This window comes from Cottoperca gobio, chromosome 13 (assembly GCF_900634415.1).
Source record: "Cottoperca gobio chromosome 13, fCotGob3.1, whole genome shotgun sequence".
In the NCBI taxonomy this organism is placed as follows: Eukaryota; Metazoa; Chordata; class Actinopteri; order Perciformes; family Bovichtidae; genus Cottoperca; species Cottoperca gobio.
In genome coordinates this window covers 18891092-18911383 of record NC_041367.1, presented here as the reverse complement: position 1 = coordinate 18911383, position 20292 = coordinate 18891092, and the positions used below count along the sequence as shown (strand labels likewise).

Sequence of the window (20292 nt, the reverse complement as noted above, 5' to 3'; positions counted from 1 at the left end):
ATGAGTTGAGCTGTAAGAGGATTCGGGCATGAACACACATACAGACACACAAATATTTCCAGTTGCAAAACAAAAGGAGGCAACTCCCGCTCACTTGGGATAATTAGAGCGCACGCAGAGCCTGCGAGACAAAGCCTGGCATCGTGAGAACAAGGCTCGCCTGATGAGGCCTCTCTATTTAAATCCTCGGGATGAGCTGAGAGTGTGTCGGTCGATGGAATCGCTCCAGGAGACATGCACGGGCTTGGAGGAAGAAGCAGCCAAGGCGTTAAAAGGAATACGCTAACAGAAAAGGGCGGATGAACAGAGTGGCAGGAAGGTGTCTTTGAGGAAATCAAAGGGCTTAGAGTCAATCAGACATCCCTTCCCACTGTTAGTCATAGAGCACAGATCAAACTTCAATGTTGAGTGAACACCACTGATATAATTGAAGTCAGTTTTCCTCTACAGAGCTTGGAAATGAGGGTTTGACTGAGTGAGTGGGGGTATGAGTGTGAGCTTGAGCAGACGGAGAAAGGTAGGAATCTGAGATTAGTACCTTTCCCTGCGCAGATCTATAAGCGCTCAGTGTTTCTTGTCGTTAAGAGGATTCACAGGGATACGGGGCTGTCCCAACAATATAAAGCAAGATTCTAGGCGCTAATCTACCACTTCAAGGGCGAGTGATGCTGATTCTCAGCTGATGGATCACATGCCACTGCCTTCAAGTTGATTGACACGTCACAACGTGGAGGTCAAAGAGGCAATCTGTACAGTTTGGAGGAGAGAAGAAACAGCCTGCACCACCCACAGCAATGTATTGAGAGATCGTTATCAAATGTAAGTGCCACTCTTTGTTGTTTTGGGCTTTTTCCAGGCGTAAAAAAGTCACCAACTCTCTGCCGTTGCCCTCGTCTCCGCTCGGTATCTTGATCACCTCGGTATTGTAACCACACCCTGGGTTGTCCCGGCTATTCAAGGGCACACAAAAGGCCCTCATAGGGAATCATTCAGCCTGCTAACAGACGGCTACATAGCACCCGCCCCGACAATCACAGCCACCTCAGGGTATTCATTCACTATCAGCCCATATCCAGAGCAAATACACACATGGAGGCACACAGGAGCCCACTTTACGCTCGCCTTCAAGCACGCACAGCCAAGCACGCACACAGACTTAAGATGATAAGAGGAAAAATGCTGCTGCAAGAGGTCTGCAACCAAAGAGCAATAAAGAGCTGTAAAGTCATTTGTGGGGGGGGGGGTTATGCTGAACAGTTTTTCTCTTCTTCTCCCTGTGCAAAAGTATAATTTCTGCCCTTTTGTTGAGTGGATCTGCTTGTCCATCTTCAAGGGCCACTCTGCACCCATGAAGTTAACACGGTGGTTTTTAAACAACTCTCTTCCATCAAAATTCAGGCGTTGAATTTAGATTTGTTTTTATGTATTTCACAACAACATTTTGGGGTTTTTATGACCCATTTTTACACTGTGTGAGTCACGAATGTGATCATTTCTGCTTGCTTAAGTCAGCAGAGAATATACTGTACCAAGTGTATTGACTGTTCTAGATATCCTGTATTCCATTAATCCAGTGGGAGTCATATCAGCGACCACCTCAGTCTGATGAGATTCTCCGGGTAAACCTGCTGTGGGCTTCTAGCCTGCGCCTTATCTCTAAATTAGCTCCAGAGAAGACACAGCTGCTGACCCTGGACGTTCCACAAGCGAGTGAAATTGAAATATAACTCTTGCTTGTTTTTACGGATACGAAAAAGGATATGAAATTATAAAGCACAGAGAGTGAAGAGCTAGAATTCACCAGGGCAGAAAACCTTTTTTGAAGCCACTGCAGAATGTAAAGCCTACGACACAGAGATGCTCAGATGAGAGGGGGGGGAAACAGCTGAAGAAACAAAAGCTCACAATCTGGAACTCTCACAGATACCTGACAAAACAAAACCGTTTACACAGCTGAAGTAGCTGCAGAACGCTTGAAAAGGAGGAACTGCGAAACAAGAGGGCTGCTCCGGTCCGATGGCACCTCGACAATCGCAGTGCACAAAGAGGTGAGGAACAATGGCAGGAGAGAGCTGGAGGAGAGGGAATAAACCATCCCTAACCAACAGCGAGTGTGTCTCCGAGGAGCTGTCCCCGGCTCGTAAATTCAAGCTCAAGGTCCAGGGGAGTGCATTCAGTCAGCACAACAATATCTACCTCAGCGGTGAGCCACAAGCTCATCAGTCTGCACACACCAGCAGCTTCACTGACAACAACAGGCAGTTGGTGTTTGGCTGTCCAGTCGTGACAAGGTTCAAAACAACTGAGAAATAGGCAGGAAAGAGGAACACATTTGTTTCCTGGTCGAGAATATGACACATTGATGTTTAACTCGGTGCTTGCACTTTGTGAATATGTAATCTTTTAATTAATTAGTTAAAGGAATACTTCACCCACAAAATGACCATTTGTAGATCAATTACTCCCCCCCGAGATACCTTGAATTTGTGAAGAAAACTTTGTTTTTCTCACACGCCTGCACGGTGAACGAAGAATCAAAAAACAGAGAAAGGTCTTGATGAATTGAAGTGAATGGGGTCCGCGAATAACAATTCTAAATCTATATAAAAACAGCGGTTTATAAGCTCTCACACAACTCGTGCAGTATATTCCAAGTCTCATTTATCCAGTCGTACGCTCACTACTTCCCAAACACATTTTCTCAAAAATCTTACATTTACAACCCTTCCGTTTATGTCAGTTCATCGACACTTTTCGAGACGTGTGAGAAAAACTAAGTTTTCTTCAAGAATTCAAGGTGACACAGGTGGAGTAATTGATATACAAACCCTTTTGTGGGTAAAGTATTCCTTTAAGCAAAGATGCAACCTGATACAAGTCATCTTTCTTTCTCTAACTCAGAGGTGTTCATATATTTGTGTTTGACCCTACAGATGCATATTCAGATGTTTCTATATTTCCACTTCAGCACTTAGTCTTAAGTTTCCTGTAGACAAAGTGCATTTGGAGGCAAATGAGGCAGGCACAAAAAAGAGAATATCCATTTTCTATGCATGTGATATTTTACTGCAAATAGAAATGCCATATCAAACTAGGGAAGAAGCATTGTCCTTCAGGACAGCCATTGATTAAAGCCGCAGGAATCCTCAGCATGCGCCCTAAAGTCAAGGCGCACGGCAGCCACCATACATTTCTCTATTTATTCTTGGTGACTGATCAGGAAAACGCATTGATTTCATTCATTAATCATTTTAGGGGAGTCTGTCCGGTATTGATCAGCACCCTACAGAGGGGATAGGGCTTTTTAGAGAGAGTGCAGCAGCATGGATTTTGGTGGAGACATAATAACCATTATCCCCCCCCCCCCCCCCCCCACACACAATGCCAGCCAATACTGCCTCAAAATGGCTGAGGCTTTTTGTCGCAAATGCGGGAGAGGGGAGAAACATTCCAACCACTTTGCACAACAGTGCCAGGAGGAGACGTCTTGTTAAAATGTTTTGTCATGGTTGCTTCAGCTGTGAACAGGAACATTTGTGTTTACCCACTGAGGGGATGGTGGGGTGGTGGTGGTGGTGGGGGCTGTTTGCTCTGAAAATGGGTGCATTGTTATCCAATGACACACGCGTCTGACACTGCAGGCATCAGGACAATAACTAGTGAGCCAGCAGGAAAATAGGACATCAGGTTGGTAAGGAGTGTGTGTGTGCGTGTGTGTGAGACAAATGTGCAGTATTTCAAAATGTAATAAGGAGCACAAAGAATTCACTATTGAGAAAGAACAGGGGCCAGCCTGCAACACAGGGGGCCAACCTGTTGACACAAAAAGGAGTTTGAATACCTATAAGGAAAGGATTTCTCTTCACATATACACACATGATGGGCACAACTGTTACACAGCAGGAAGTATAGGCTATGATTGTGATCCATTGCAGAAGTCCTGTGTGTCCCCAAAGGCCTGACAAAGCGCCTGCTGTCTTTCATTTGATCTCTGCAGCAAACCCTGCTGTAATTCTTGGTACAGCACCTTCCGGCCCGCACATTGTTCAACTCACACCAACAACCAACTGCAAATCAGTGCTCAAGAATGACCTGGAAGCAAGCTCAATAATATTTAACTAGATCACGGATATTATATCAGCACTCATAAACCCTTTAAAACTATATAATCATTATGTGTACATCTTTACATGAGTAACGGAAATCAATCGGATTAATTCCGCTACTTGTGTGTGGGAATCTTGTTGTCAAAGCCTAACACAAATAAACATCAAGCGAGAAAAAGCTGTGTCTTCGTTATATCAGAAGAGCTTATGCCTCATGAGGATAAATATACAGGCCGAGCAGATTTGCTTATGCATGAGCAACACTGGTGTTTTGATCTGAGTCAGACTAGCCTGGCACGGAATAGATCAGAAAGCATTACATACCTCAATGTAGCCGGCCAGCGCTGGAACCACAATGCCCAAAATAAGGACTGATATCGCCGGGAATGAACCCATCTTCCAGGATCTCCGCTTGTGCTACTGTAAATAACTTGTATCCTGTGAGCTCTGTGTGTAAAGTGACGTCCTGCAGAATAAAGAGCAAACTGCGTCCTGGGAATAATCTGATAATCTGTCCCGGAGAGCGGGACGAGTCCTGCTCCGCTTGTTTTGTTACCCGAGCTCGACAGAAAATGTTGGTCGGCAGACTGGAGTCGGTCGGTCTCCTCTGGAAATGTGGACTGTGAGTGTGTGGCGCGGCAGCTCTGCCTCCTCCCTCCTCTGCCTCATCGGATCCACTCGGAGCAGAGCGCACTGCGCCACCAGGCGGTCAATAAACGCAGATAAACACAATGATATCAGGCGACCTTTACAAAACATCTGTTTTATGAGATGGCAATAAACATCTTGAATTCAAGATTCAACTACTCCGGTTAAAGGCTACAAGTACAGTCGTGTGAACTAGGCCGACTTTTTGCTAGAAGGTTCCATTAAGAAAAGCAATAGTAAATATTAGAAGACATCAGATATAACAATAATAACAATAATATAAGTAAACAGTAGAGTGCTTAAGTAAAAAAAATGTTTTGGGACACTTCCTCAAATATTTCCATTCTTTATTCGCAAGGCCTGTATTTTAAGTTTCAAGTTTTATTTGTAACAGGTTACTCAACACATCTCTACCGTGGGCAGTGAAATGCTTTGTTGCCTCCGGTACTGTGCTTGACATAAATAATAGTAAAATATCAAATGTAAAAAATGCTATATGCATAACAAACAATAAAGTACAAAGGAAATATATTAAAGATAAGATATGCCTTTATTAATTCTCAGTGTGGAATTCAGGTGTTGCAGCCGCACAGTCAGAAATAAGTACAGAAACATAGAGAAAGGTAGAATACAATAAAGACATAATTCAATGTAATACAAAATAAGATTAGAATAAAAATCTAAACTATTAGAGAGCAATTTGACTCAAATTTACAAAGCAAATTTACAAGCACTACCCACGTCCAGAGTTTTACTACTCAAGCAAAAGTGACATAGTGGTGTTCTGAGTAGCAGCAAACAGTAACATAACCATGTACACCAGAACTTGTATTAAATTAAAGTAAAGTGTGGGATGTGAACTCAAATAAAACATAAGGTGAAATGTATGAATCTAGTATAACATAATGTAGGCCAATTGAAAGATAGAGGAAACAAGTAGTAACTAAGGATAGAACATTAGTGGAGCGCAGGTAAATATTGTGTCTTTAAAAGTTTACTCCACTACATTTATTTTAAAGCTGTAGTTATTAGATACCTTGCAGGTCATGAATTTAACATTGAATTTAAGTAAGTATATTTAATCAAGTAGTGTACTTATGAGGTACTTGTACTTTACTAAAGTATTTCTATGTTATGCTACTTGATACTTCTGCTCCACAATATTTCAGGGGGAAGTATTGGAGCTTTTACTCTGATTACTTTACTCTTTATTACTCTGATAGCTCTATTTAGTTTGCAGAGTAAGATTTTACAAACAAAACATACAATCAGATTACAGTATACAACATGAAACATTGTTATAATTAAAACAAGTTTATAAATGTATAAATAAATGCAATTATAGATTGATTGTTTAAATAAATAGTTTAACCTATAAAATAAGAAATAAAGGACGTCACCTTGGACTCTTTTTCACAGATTTATTTTTATTTTATAGATTAAAAAATGTATTTAAACAATGAACTGAAAGATATTACAAAAATATAACAATATTACAACTGTAGATGCTTTTACTTTTAATACTTTAAGTATATCTTACTGTTAATATATCTGTACTTTCACATTCAGAATGCAGGACTTTTACCTGTAATGGAGTGTCCTCATAATATATTGTGTAGCATTGCTACTTTAGTAAATAATCTAAATACGTTCTGCTTGTTTGGGGTTGTATTTAAGAAGAAGAGTGAATTCAAATAGCTTTCTTCAGAAAGAAAGTAATTTGATATCTAAATCTAGTGTCTTCTCTTCTCTTGTTGAATATACACAAACATATTCTGGATGTCATGAGGAGAAAGACTGAGCAAATGATCTAACCAGAGGCAACATGTTCTTTGTTTTAAAGGTAATGTGATGGACGAAGATTTAATTTTCTTTGTTCAATTGGTTGTATCAATAGGAACATTACACACACACACACACACACACACACACGCACACACACACTCACACTCACGCGCACGTTCACACATCGTCAGCCCCAGCCTTTTATGATTTGATTATGTTGTCCTAGATTGTCAGATGTATTTCTCTCTGATGGCCTATTGGAAAAAAGCATCATGTAAATTTGATATTTGCTTCAGGCAGTGAACTCAGAGAGGTTATTAATTTTGAAACATCAGCCTGTCGACGTGTTTCAGCAAGTTGAATTTGCACACGTTAAGTCTAATTTTGGGACGTGTCAATTTTATCCCAAGATACCTCAGTAAAGAAAAAAGCAGAGAACACATTTTCCGTTTTAGCTCTCCAGGTAACACCATATATGTATATATAATGTATATATATATATAAAAAAAAAATATATATAAATATATATATATATATAAATATATAAATATATATATAAATATATATATATATAAATATATATATATATATATATATATATATATATATATATATATATATATATATATATATATTATTGTATGTATAGCAGAGCAGTAACTGATCTAATACTTAGTAGTTGAGGCGATACCTTTTAGAAAATCCCAAGTATACACTGCCTTCCAATGGTCATAGTGCGTAACCACACTGTTTATAGTTTTATTTTTAGTGTTTGAACCGGAAGTACTATTACACTATTGTTTCTAATTTGACGCTAGTTGATAATTGCAGTGACTCACTGTGAATTGTAATCTACAACTGAGGACAATTAAAATTATAATTTCCTAGTTCATGTCTGATTGACCGGAAGTAGTAGTAGTAGTAGTAGTAATTTCTGCATTGAAGCTCGTTTTATAGTAGTAGTATTTTACTTTGAAAATACTTACCAATTGTAGTACACTACCATGTCAGTATATTATTGCAATTAGTTCAAACATATATTTTTTTTCTTTCTGTATACCTCTGAATATAAATAAAAACAAAAATAGTCAGTAGTATTAGGATACACGATCACTCCATGACCGTGTGTGCTAGTTTGGTAAATGTATTTTGAAAGTATTCACCGGAATACTTACTACGCTGTCATGTCTACATTGACGCTGATTTGACGATGTTAATTTTGCAGTTCCTCTCTTTGGCCACTGGAGGGCAGTAAACACGCGCGGTCAACAGTCATCGCCTGTCATCTCCCCTTTTTACAGACTAAACGGACTTTTAGATATACGATGTATAGAAGGAAATATTTTACGACATAAATAACGTTAGGCTAACATAGCAGTGTTACCTTAAAGTATATTACAATTTAATACAATAACATTTTTGAACAGCTTTTATTCAATTGGACGGCATGGTGTCTCATTTTTCTTTTTTGGCTTTACTAAAATTGATCATAACGGTATAACCACGGTTAAAAACACATTGGCGGTAACATCGCTAACCACTTCAATATAGTTGTATTTAATCCCGACGACTATATAGGCTGTTTCGTGAAGATAATGTTTTAAAATATCCTATATGAGTAAATAACCACCAATCAGAAGCCACGCTCCTGCGTGTTGCTAGGCAGATTATGTTAATATATGCAATGCAGCCATCTCTGCAGCTACCATTCTGAGGTAAGAACAACTTGTATGCTTTCCACTAAATGTAAGAAAACTAGGATTTGCTTCACGACTACTGATGTAGCTCGCCTGCTCGGTAGTCTTTCTGTTTATAAACATTACATGTGCGGGCTGTTTTAGCGCATTTGAACCGGTAGAAAATATATGCTTTTTCTTTGGGTCTCTTCGGATGTGGTTGTTGTTGTTAGTCCCACCCAAAATGGAGCCCGTTCTTCCTTGTTCAGAGTAGACTTGAAGGGCTGGGCTCAACTAGAACGGGGGGACGGGTGGGTCTACCCAAATAATGCCGGCTTTTATACGCATCAAAACCACTTGTGTTAAGAATCGCATAATGCGGTCTAAGTCCTGGGGCCTGACAAGTTATGTTTAGCTCCAAGGTCGGCCTTACATTGCGACTATATGGCCGTAATGCTAATGTTGCGGTGCAGTAAATGCCCGGGTTTCTATGGCGCTGGTTTGTGTGGTATAGTCCAGTTGGGACTGAGAACCTGCGGGGTTAAAATAGGGGGGAATTGAATTCGTTATTGATTATACCAACTAGATTTCTGAATGAGTTTACACAGTCGTGATTATGTACTGTGGCTTTTGTGCAGACATACGGTTGTATTTAGACACCGTTTGCTGGGCGGCCTCGTGAACAAACGTTAACCGCGTTTTCCCTCGTACCCCCGCTGAGAGTTCCCGTGTGACCGCTCTGAACGCGAAGTGACATGCGGTTTTATTTTGGCTTGCACGACTAACAAGTCAAGCTTAACTGAATCTAGAAACCTGAAAATCTGTGTTGCAGATTGCACGTAAAGTTGAATTCAGTGCGACTTTGCTCAGAGATGGCTGCTGCAGTGCCTCATTGTTGCAGCCAAACAGCTTTAAACTGTCTAGTGCATAATATGACTTTAATAAAGCTGCAACAGTAGAGGCTCCATCATCATCCATCCATCCATCCATCCATCCATCCATCATTACGTCAAAGCATATGCACATTTATACAGAAAACCCACCTTTTTTGATAGCTCATAGTGTACATCACCTGACAGTCTGTAACATACCGTCCATATTTTACTTTGCATTAGCTGTTATGTTGCATTATTATTAAAACATCTTTTGTCCGTATACATTACAGGCGTCCCCGGCGTCCCCTCAAGAGTGAAGTGTTAGGTGACGTGGTTGGAGACAGGACTGGCACCGTGCTGCCATGGAGACCAAACAGGAGGATTCCTCCGCTGTGTGGAGTCAGAGTTCTACCAATGATTCAGACAACGGCACACAGGTCTGAACTGTCCCTGAAGTGCTCTATTTAATCAGTCTTAAGCAATGGAACAGAATGCAGAACACTTGATACATCAGAGGACAATTTAAAGGGATAGTTTGGATTGTTTGAAGTGGGGTGGTATGATGTATTTATCCATTATCCATCCACTAAAGCCGTCATACCAATCTATGCTCTCGCCGAAGCCACCAGACATCATTGACAAAAAAATTTTTTTACCTTGCAGAACACGGAGTTTTGTTCTATCGCTGCCTCGCGGTGATAGTTTGTGTTATTGCGTGACTTTGGTGAATCTGAACTAACCACAGTCACACAATTAGACAAACAAAGTACTTACTGATCGAGTGTTCGCCGAGGTTAAATGACTGTTTTTGTCAATGGAGTCTGGTGGCTTTGATTAGAGCATAGATAACAGCTTCAGTTCCCCGTTGGAAAGGTCTGACTGACAGCGAGGTAAGCGGTGAAAATATTCTAAATATAGCTTACACTTCTAACAAATCTCATTTTATTTTCGGTGGGCCTTTTTTTAGGTGGCTGCTTCCCGTCCACTGCAGTACATTGCTTAGCTTCTGTGCAGTAATTACTATCTGCTTCTCGTAACTGGGGGACTGCTATGTACTGTAGGTAACACACTGACTGTGGATTAGTACCTTTTAACAACCCCACTTCAAACTATATTTTTAAGCATCTCATAATTTGTCTTTTGAACACACTCACCAGATGATGATGATGATGATGACGATCCCCTCTGTCCAATTACCCTTATCCACTTTTAGAGTTTTTAGCTCATAGATTAGAGTGAGATTTTCTAAGTATTGGTTCCTTACCCTCCAAAAGGACTTGAGGAGGACACAAATGCTCCATCATGCATCATTTGTTCAGCACCAGCATATATTCATATATTATATTAAGGATGGGCAAGTCACAGTCCGAGAGTGGGATGATTCTGCAGGTGGTTCAAAGTCTTTGTCTCTTGTGCACACGTGTTGCAGGTGCATTTCGAAGGCGGCACGGTGGCCCAGATAGTGTACAGTGGCGATCAGGTGGACCGAGGACAGCAGCAGGTGGTTTATACAGCAGATGGGAACTCGTATACCTCTGTGGAGTCTGCAGAGCACACACTGGTTTACATACACCCTGCAGATGGCACTCAGGTGAGAATGGATCTTATTTAGTGCTGAGATACATTTTTTTTAACATTGACACAAAAACATCATGCATTGACGGACAGGTGGGGGTTCAATATTTTGTTCAAGGATGCCAACGCAAGGACCGCCTGCTTATAATATAACAAAAAAAAAGTTTTAACAATAAACAAGGGTTTTATATATTTTCAAATATGCAAAGTACACATGAAGTAATATGTACAATTCACAGCATGCACTTGGCTCTGTAAGATTTGCTCACGCCTCTGAATTAAACTTTTCTTTCAGTCTGTATTTGCTGATCAGCCACAAGTGGCGTACATTCAGCAGGATGGCACAACGCAACAGGTAAGTTAACCCTGTCACCAATTCATGGCCGAGCTGTGTACGCCCTGGTTTTTATTGAACCTTTTTTAAAGTAACTTATTCTCATTCGTAGGTCACAGTTTTGCTGCCCAGTGGACAGAACATAAACGCTGCCAATCTGCATGTTCTCAGTAATGTAGCAGAGGCTCCCCAGGCTATGCTGGAGGCAGTTTCCCAGGTGAGGAGGCATCGTTACAGATAGTATTTGTCTCTCCTCGTGTAACACACACTATGGCTGGTAGTAGGGACACTTGGTTATTCCAGCAGTTAAGTGGTCTGTGCAGTTCACATTGAGATGTTTGAGTAGATGCAGTATGATTGCACAGAATATATGATACACAAAAATAATCTCTCAGAAAATATCACAGGTTAACATTTTGAGAACATAAACAGAACAATATTACTAATATCTGTCAAATGATCAAACACGCAGGAGCAGCTGTCTGTGTCCAATTCGCTCCCCTCCATGGTCGACATCGCGGACCCCCCCTCGAGTCCCCTCGGGGCCACAGACTCCACGGACGACTCTGACGAAGATGAGGATGACGACTCCGAGATGGATGACTGGGAACCTCGTCAGCCTCAATCCTTCAACCCTCACAGCCTCTGTGAGTGGCGTCCCCCCCCCCCACAGTCATAACACAGTCGTAACACAGTCGTCCGGTCTGTCAGGAGTCACTCTCGTAGAGCCCGCAGCAGAGGACGCCGAGTCTTTTTCTGCGTCTTGACTGTGGAAATAATGATCTTTACATGCATTCCTTCAGAACCAGACAAATGATGGTAGCGCCTTGAACTCAAAGTTATGTCCTGGGGCTGTGGACACTTTAAGTTCAACACAAAGCAGCGAACGAATCAACGATTAGACCTGATTTATTTTGTGTATTTATCTGTTGTGGTGTCTTATTGTTCTCTTCTTTTTGTGGCCTCTCAGGGTGTGACGAGTGTAATAATGCCAACACCTCTGTGTGTCTGAAGCACGGCCCTCTGCACCCCATCCCCAACCGGCCCGTGATGTCCAAGGCCCGGGCCAGTCTGCCTCTGGTCCTCTACATCGACCGCTTCCTGGGCGGGGTGTTCTCCAAGAGACGCATCCCAAAGCGCACACAGTTTGGTCCCGTGGAGGGACCCCTGGTTCCTCAGACTGAACTGCAGGAACACTACATTCATCTGAAAGTAAATCAGCGCTCTGCATGACGGATCTCTGCTGGATTGCTCTTGAGCTCCCTTTAGTGGGGTGCTTTTACTTTGGTATTGAGCTGCAGTAAAATGTTCTTGTGAACACCTGACGTCTTCTGTGTTAAATCTTATTCAACTAAGACCAAAACAACAACGAGTCTAAGAGGGGGTAGCCCCGGTTGTTTGGATAATAATCAAAGAGTTGTAAAAAGATTAATGAACAGTTGGAAGCAAAGAGTAAAGTGTAATAACAAAGAAACCAGAAAATACATGTATTATTGTGAATGTGTGCTAAGGTACGTAAGAACGGAGGAAAACATTTTGTGTGTCCAAGCATGTGCAGAATCTGATCTCTAGTCTGTTTCTTTCTTTTGTTTTTCGTCTTAGCTGTGCATGCTGGATGCAGACAAGAACAGAGAGAAGTCGGATGACTTGTGGTTGGACCTTTCTGATGAGGAAAGCTGTAACTGGATGATGTTCGTGAGACCTGCTCAGAACCACCTGGAGCAGAACCTGGTGGCCTACCAGTACGGCTCAGAGATATTCTACACGTCCATCAAGAACATCCAGCCCAAACAAGAGCTCAAGGTAAGTCCTGTGTGCAGTGCGCTCACTCATCCTGCTTCACATGTAGGACTGTGTGCAAAGTAATGAAACGCATGTTTCACTCCTGAACGCTGCCTGCACCAACCAGCAGGCCGACAAAGTTAGTGACTACCTGTTGAGGAAATTCAGTTTAGTCAAATGGTGACTAATTGTAATGTTATTTCCCTCTGCAGGTGTGGTATGCGGCATCATATGCAGAGTTTGTCAATCAGAAGATCCACAATGTTACAGAAGAAGAAAGAAAAGGCGAGTCTCTGCACATAATACTTACTTTACCTCAAATCAACACGTCAACTCAAACTGTTACCAAAGTGTCGGCGTGGTTGCTGGTCCTCACTGTCTGTCCTTCCTTCAGTGCTCCGGGAGCAAGAGAAGAACTGGCCTTGTTATGAGTGCAACCGCCGCTTCGTCAGTTCTGAACAACTGCAGCAGCATCTCAACATGCACGACGACAAGTTAAACTCTGTTACCAGGTAAAACATTTTTTCATCTCCGTATTTGACAGTTTTCTCTGTAATTTCTATGAAATGCCCGGTTCACCTCCTCTCCTCTCTCAGATCCAGAGGCCGGGGGCGAGGAAGAGGCAGGAGGAGATTTGGGACAGGAAGAAGACCGGGACGCCCGCCTAAATTTATACGTTTGGATCCTCCGGTAGACGGCGGTGGGGACAAGACAACAGTAAGGGACACCCTTAATAAGCGGCGTGTCGATGGACCAATTAGTTGATGGGCTCTGAGAAATTGCGATTGACCTTTTTTAATCAGGAGATGCTGGAGTTGACGGAGAAGCCGCTGGAGGAGCGGGCGGACGGAGCTCAGAACGGGCTGAAAATGGTGGAGATGGAGTCGGAGGCAGAGGCTGGGACTGAGGCAGAGGGCCAGCTGATATCTCCTGCAGGGGAACCGGTCCCAGAGTCCAGCACCCCACCCTCCAGCACGGACCTGCCAGCTCCACTAAAGGAGGACCCGGCACAGAGCAGCCAGTTGGACGCCCACCTCACATCTCAGGACATGCGCCGTGCCAAGAGGATACGGGTAAGAGGTTCACTGAAATGCAACAGATGGTTTGTTATTTAGTGGCCATGATTTGCTTTACAACAGTGTGTCTCTCTTCCTCAATGCGTGCTTCCCTCAAAGATGGATGTGCAGGTAGGTTAGACCTGGAGGAAGGCGGTTCAAAGATTCCTTTTTGTCATTTTCCATGGTGTTAATGTTCACGTGACATTTGGGGATATGCCTCCCCGAGTCCTGCACACTCCATTGCATCCGTCAGCCTCTTCCCATGTCAGTGAAGACTGTTGGTGTTTCCTGCTAGTAGTTCCTCTCTCTCTGTTCTTTCAGAATGCAGCGCTGCAGCACCTTTTCATCAGGAAGAGTTTCCGTCCTTTTAAATGCACACACTGTGGTAAGGCCTTCCGGGACAAAGACAAGCTGGATCAGCACCTGCGGGTGCACGGCCGGGACGCCTACGCCTTTTCCTGCCACATTTGCAGCAAGAGCTTCATGAGTGACTCTTCGCTGGAGGATCATCTGCTAGTGCACACGGACAACCGCTCGTACTCTTGTCTCTTATGCCCTGAAACCTTTGAAAGGCTGGACCTGCTCAAAGAGCACGTAGTGGTGCACGCTGTGGACGGCTGCTTCACCTGTCCCTCCTGCAAGAAGACATTCACTGACTTCATCCAGGTTAGTAATAACTATTGTTACTCTTATCTAAACAAGGTGACAAAGTGCTTCACAAAATACATGAGAGAAATAATAATCGTGTGAAAACACCTGAAAAAGTCTTTCCCATGATTAAACATAGATGATGTCCGGGAATGTTTCTCACATTTATTTTGGCCAGGGAAAACTAAGCAAAGGAACAGTCTGGTTTAAAATAGTAAACTCATTTTGATTAATGTTCTCTTCCTTAGGTGAAGAAGCATATCCGCTGCTTTCACTCAGAGAAGATCTTCCAGTGCCCAGACTGTGAAAAGGCCTTCTGCCGGCCAGACAAGCTGCGCTTGCACATGTTACGGCACTCGGACCGCAAGGACTTCTTGTGCTCAACATGTGGCAAACAATTCAAGGTAAGATGAAGAGATGGAGCGTTGAAAGATAACAGCTGGTGGTGTGAGGTCATGGGTATGTGAGCGCTTATGTGACCATGATTTTCCTGTGACATTTAGAGGAAAGATAAGCTGCGCGAGCACATGCAGCGCATGCACAATCCCGACAGAGAGGCCAAGAAGGCTGACCGAATCCACCGCTCCAAAACACTCAAGCTGAAGGTGCCCACCACCGACTTCGAGAGCTTCATGTTCAAATGCAGAGTGTGCATGATGGGGTTCAGACGCAGAGGAATGCTGGTGAGCAACAACTCACAGAAAGCTTTTCATTTAGTTATTGTATTCCTGCACACTTGCTCACTTTTATTTTTCCTGTTACAGGTCAATCATTTGTCCAAGCGTCATCCAGAGATGCGTATTGACGATGTGCCTGAGCTCACGCTGCCAATTATCAAGCCCAACAGGGACTACTTCTGCCAGTATTGTGACAAGGTTTGTTTCCCCCGTCCTGTTGTGTGCACAGTGAGACTTGGACTTGTCATTCTTGTTCTATTATTTATTTATTTGACATATTTAATATTTATTTCAAGTTCATAACATGTAAAACGTCCGCTTCACCTCAAACTCTCAACCTGAGCTTTCAGTGTGATGTTAATGGAATCCATCTGATGCAGGTGTATAAGAGTGCCAGTAAGAGGAAAGCACACATACTGAAGAACCACCCCGGGGCAGAATTGCCTCCCAGCATCCGTAAGTTGCGTCCGGCTGCTCCTGGTGAGCCTGACCCCATGTTGAGCACACACACACAGCTGACCGGCACCATCGCCACGGCACCGGTCTGCTGCCCACACTGTGCCAAGCAGTACAGCAGCAAGGTCAGTGTGAAGCTCCGTCAGAGGTCTTATTAATATTGATACAGATAATGTCGTGGACAGTCTCAACTGATGACTCGGTGTGTGTGTGTGTGTGTGTGTGTGTGTGTGTGTGTGTGTGTGTGTGTGTGTTCGTCTCTCAGACTAAGATGGTTCAGCACATCAGGAAGAAGCATCCAGAGTTTGCCCAACTCACCAACACCATCCAGGCTCCTCTCACGACGGCTGTGATCAGTAGCGCTCCTGCAGTGATCAGTGCGGACGGTAGCGCAGCTGAGGCTGTGGTGGTAAGGAAGAGTCATAAACGCATGTTGAGCAACAATCAGTGGTTTTTGGAAAATGAGTATTAAAAGTGAAGCACACAGCTGCACAGTGTGAATACATGTAAACGTTGTAGAAAGAAGGAAAGGTTACCAGATATTATACATCTCTGATTGATTGTCTCCACAGACCACAGATCTGCTGACTCAGGCCATGACGGAGCTTTCTCAGACATTGACCACAGACTACCGGACAGCGCAGGGAGACTACCAGAGGATCCAGTACATCCCCGTGTCTCAGGCCGGGGGCAACCTGTCGCAGCCCCAACACATTCAGCTGCAGGTGGTGCAGGTGGCTCCGGTGAGAATCTGAATCTGATTGTTTCTTTAACTTCTCTGTGTCCCTGTGAAGCTGACTGAGCTTTTCAACAATCACAGCGACACTGTGTGATGAGCTTTTCTCCCACTGTTTGTGGATGTTTATAAGTAGAAGTAGGATTTAAAATAACCACAAGCCACCACTATGAAACTTTCTGGGAAATTGTAGCTTTGGTTTGGAAGGTTTTAAACATTTTAAACTACTTTTTACTTCCTGCTGTATTCTGAGAAATGTAGCGTGCAGATAAAATAGTTAAAGGAGCTTGTTCTGTGGTAAGAAGTAGATTCTGTATCTCTGTGCTTCACAGGCTTCCTCCCCACATTCCCAGCACCCGACGGTAGATGTGAGCCAGCTGCATGACCCTCATGGCTACAGCCAGCACGCCATCCAGGTCCAACACATCCAGGTCAACGAGCCGTCAGGCACTGGACAAGGTGCCACTCAGGTAAGTCCTCACAACTGCTCTGGAGTTGTTGATGAGTCATTATAACCTATAATAACACGTTGTGGGCCAGGGAACAGGTCACCCTAATATCAAAAATACGTATTTTTCCTCTTGCCTGATATTTATAAATCTAGATTGTGTTGGTGTGATGTTTCCCGTGTTGGAGATATCGGCCATAGAGATGTCTTCTTCTCTCCAATACAATGGAACTAGAACTCCTCGTGTCTCAAAGTGAAAAACATTAATTTATTTTTAACTCAACAAAAATGTCACTTTTCAGAAATCATGACCCGGTTACTTACGATCGTTGTGAGCAGTTTTATGTAGGAACTACTTTCTTTCTACCGGATCACCGCGCAGAAGGAATGGTGCATCTACTCATGGACGAGTTACAGCTTAGCCGAGGAGGACGCCTTTAATGTTTATATCCCGAGCTGCCATGAGCACGAGCCTCTCGCCTGTGGATCATCTTGAGTAACCGGGTCATGACTTCAGGAAAGAGACATTGCTGTTAAGTTTTTCAAATGTATTGTTTCAACACTTTTGAGATTCACAAGCAGAGTGCCATCTCGTTCCATTATATTTGAAAGAAGGCAGACCTCTCTATGGCCACTAGAGCAACTCGCAACAAAACAATCTAGATTGATGAATAGCACGACAGGTAAGAGTAAACATGTACTTTTGAACTGTCCCTTTTTATAGAATAACAGAATACTTACATCTCTTCTCTTTCAGGTCACCGGTCAGCCTCTCAGCCCCACCTCCCAGCAGCCCAGTCAGGAGCTGAGCCCCACCCAGCTGACCCCTGTGACCTTAGCTCAGAGCCACACCCTGCAGACCAGCAGCACCCAGCAGCAGCAGCAGCAGGGGACTGTGCAGCACGCTTACATACCCAGTAACTGGAACTACCGAGGCTACTGTGAGTCCCACACATGCTCCCATATCTCTATACTGTGTGATTACTCAGGTTAATAGTGCCCTTTTTTTTTTTTACCATGACAGCATCTGAGATCCAGATGATGGCTCTACCTCACGCGCAATATGTGATAGCTGAGACCAGCACACCTGCACCGGGAGTCAACAACAACAACAACCAGGTGAAAACGGTGAGTGAATGCTGTCTGATACCTGTTGGATGAAAGTGACGAGGACATCTCTGTGGTTTAGGGAATCACTGTTTAGCATGTTATACCCATCTCATAGATAAGGCTAACACTGCAGCTGAAAAAGATCAGAAGGTTGTTGAGAAGTGCACATCTGGATGAGAGGTGTATTAAGATGCATCAGAACACCCCTCTTCTAACGAACACATCTTCAGGTTAAAGACTATAAATGAGAAAATGGTTTGCTGCACACCAGAAATGTCTTTTAATTTATCTCGGCAGTTTGTGTCCCGTGTGTTCATCTAGAAACTTACTGTAAGTTAAGATAATGTGTGCAGCTTTTGATCACTTGATGTGGCTCCTTTATGTCACATCTGTCTCCTTATTGATGAGGCACATGTGAAATGTGTCGTTTGCTCTTGTGAATAAATAAGAGCAGAACGTCTGAATGGAACGTGCTGGCTTACTGTATGAACTGAAGACATTCTCATCCCTGTCCCGCAGACACACTACGTTATCTCCGAGGGTCAGACTGAGTTGGAGACCAAACAGGCTGTTCCTCAGAGCACCACCCAGGCCCACTCTGAACATATGGAGCAGCAACCGGCCAATCAGCAAGCCACCACGCAGTACATCATCACCACAACCACCAATGGCAGCGGCACTAGTGAAGTTCACATCACGAAACCCTGAGCTGTACAGCGACAAACTCTGCAAAAACCCACGCACTGATCCTGCATGTATACCTCGGCAGCCTGTATGCACATTACTGAAGACAGTCACATGCACGTGGCTACAGACGTGTGTACATACGAAGCTGAAATGGGGATGAATTGATGACCAGCACAGTTTTATGTGTCTGTTAAGAAGTACAATGAGCTGTTTAGTTGCAAGCTGCTAAAACTTTGTGATAAAATAAAGTTAGCAGAGAGAAATGCAAAGTTTTGATTTTGAACAGAATATATAAAAGACAAAAACTGAACGCTTCTTTTAAATACACAGCACTGGAAAACGTTTGACTTGAAACGGCTGAAAACGGGGACATTACATCAAATACAGGGTTCCTGTGCACGTTTGCAAAGCATGGACAATGAAAGCAAACATTTTAAGGTGTTACCGAGAGAGCTGCTGGAGTCTGAAGTGGTGGAAACGTTTTTGTTGTTCAGTCCTTAAACAGATCTGAGTGCCCATTTTACATATTTGTAAAGTTACATCATTTCTTAAAGTATAGTATTTGTAAATGAAACTCTGGAAGGAAATAGAGAACTGGACAAATATTGAAGATGCTGTATGAAACAGTCGTGCGGATGGACAGCTCTTTGGGGTTTTTCCCAACACACCATCTGTTGTATTGCGTGTTACCATATTGTTGCTGATATCTGATGTGATTTGTCTCCGTTAATTTTCTTTGTGTAAATGTCTCAGACATCTTATTTTATTTACATGTTTGATTGTCCTAATTTCCCCTAAATCTACAACAATCACACCTTGAACATCTGTTTGTCTAGTAAGATTCAGAAGAGCAACTATAATCAGTTCCACTCTTCCAAGACTCGCTGAATGCTCCACGTTTGGTTTTACAAAGATTCTCAAAATGCAATCAACCCAAAAACCTGGAAGAGTCATCACAGATGTAACGGCACCGTGATGTCAGCGAGTCCTGGAGTACACCTGCACATCACTGCAGCGAGACGAGAAGCTAACCCACCGGAGGTCGGAAAGAAACAAGATTTTCAGGGGGTGTGAAGTTACTCTTTAAAAAGGAGAACATGCACTTTCATTTTGTTCTTTCGCTCCCTGACGCTGACATCTTTCCTTTATCAAAATGTGTTTGTAATTAGAGCCACGCAGAAACCAGCAAACTTGATTCTGTCCTATCAGGTGTAGAAACATTTTTATAGAAGCTAGAAGCTCAAAGTATTTGGTTATAACATCAAGTGTTACAATTAGAAGTATTTAGGGACAGCTCATGAGCTCAACATGATACAGTGTGTAAGGGTGATGAGGCCTATGTGCTTCTGTTTATTAACCTACAAAACGCATTACAAGTACTTAATTTAGGGTTTGTACTTAAAGGGCCGCACATTTTCCCAGGGTAAACACCAGTAAAGGATATTATCTCATTACGTCTCATATTTCCTTCTCAGTGAAGGAAGAGCTCAAACCTTGTGAGAGCAAACCACCCGTCTTAATGTCCGGTGCTGGAACTTCTGGTACGTAGAGTTACATCACAGTTCATTTAGCTCACGCTTTTATCCAAAGCGACTTACAAAAAGTGCAAACAATCATGAGGATACAACTCCGAACAGCAAGAATCTTGCAAGTACATCAGCTTCAGATAGGTGAAATCCTTTAAGTGCAGA

The 20292-nt window shown here is 43.0% G+C and overlaps 2 protein-coding genes across 8 annotated transcripts in view; one reads left to right on the top strand and one right to left on the bottom strand.

The window, feature by feature from the left end:
- aplp2 (amyloid beta (A4) precursor-like protein 2) overlaps positions 1-4763 on the bottom strand; it is a 53530-nt gene extending 48767 nt beyond the window's left edge. Inside the window, exon 1 of one of the 2 annotated variants that reach the window (XM_029445713.1) lies at positions 4431-4763. In XM_029445713.1, the coding sequence (XP_029301573.1) occupies positions 4431-4502 (72 nt within the window). In that variant the 5' untranslated portion in view covers positions 4503-4763. The remainder of the gene's footprint in view (positions 1-4430) is intronic. The other variant, XM_029445714.1, reaches the window with a different exon arrangement.
- Positions 4764-8105: 3342 nt separating this feature from the next.
- On the top strand, positions 8106-19367 carry prdm10 (PR domain containing 10). 6 transcript variants are annotated; one of them, XM_029446772.1, is made up of 24 exons: positions 8106-8254; positions 9381-9527; positions 10520-10681; positions 10961-11020; positions 11112-11216; positions 11472-11646; positions 11970-12211; positions 12602-12802; positions 12994-13066; positions 13176-13293; positions 13378-13498; positions 13585-13854; positions 13957-13968; positions 14161-14505; positions 14736-14891; positions 14991-15170; positions 15252-15362; positions 15545-15745; positions 15886-16029; positions 16193-16363; positions 16689-16826; positions 17562-17745; positions 17829-17923; positions 18434-19367. In XM_029446772.1, the coding sequence occupies exons 2-24, from the start codon at positions 9453-9455 to the stop codon at positions 18620-18622; spliced, it is 3528 nt and encodes a 1175-aa protein (XP_029302632.1). In that variant the 5' UTR covers positions 8106-8254; positions 9381-9452; the 3' UTR covers positions 18623-19367. The 6 variants fall into 6 exon arrangements, with proteins under 6 accessions (XP_029302632.1, XP_029302628.1, XP_029302634.1 ...); XM_029446768.1 differs by having other exon boundaries at positions 17829-17932; positions 18434-18622; XM_029446770.1 differs by lacking the exon at positions 8106-8254 and adding an exon at positions 8263-8285 and having other exon boundaries at positions 17829-17932; positions 18434-18622.
- The last annotated feature ends 925 nt before the right edge of the window (positions 19368-20292 follow it).

Excerpts from the sequence above, each read along its gene's own strand:
- prdm10 (XM_029446771.1), top strand. The coding sequence starts at position 9,453 with ATGGAGACCAAACAGGAGGATTCCTCCGCTGTGTGGAGTCAGAGTTCT. Across the intron at positions 11,021-11,111 it reads AGGATGGCACAACGCAACAG|GTCACAGTTTTGCTGCCCAG; the intron begins GTAAGTTAACCC and ends TCTCATTCGTAG. Across the intron at positions 16,364-16,688 it reads AGGTGGTGCAGGTGGCTCCG|GCTTCCTCCCCACATTCCCA; the intron begins GTGAGAATCTGA and ends TGTGCTTCACAG.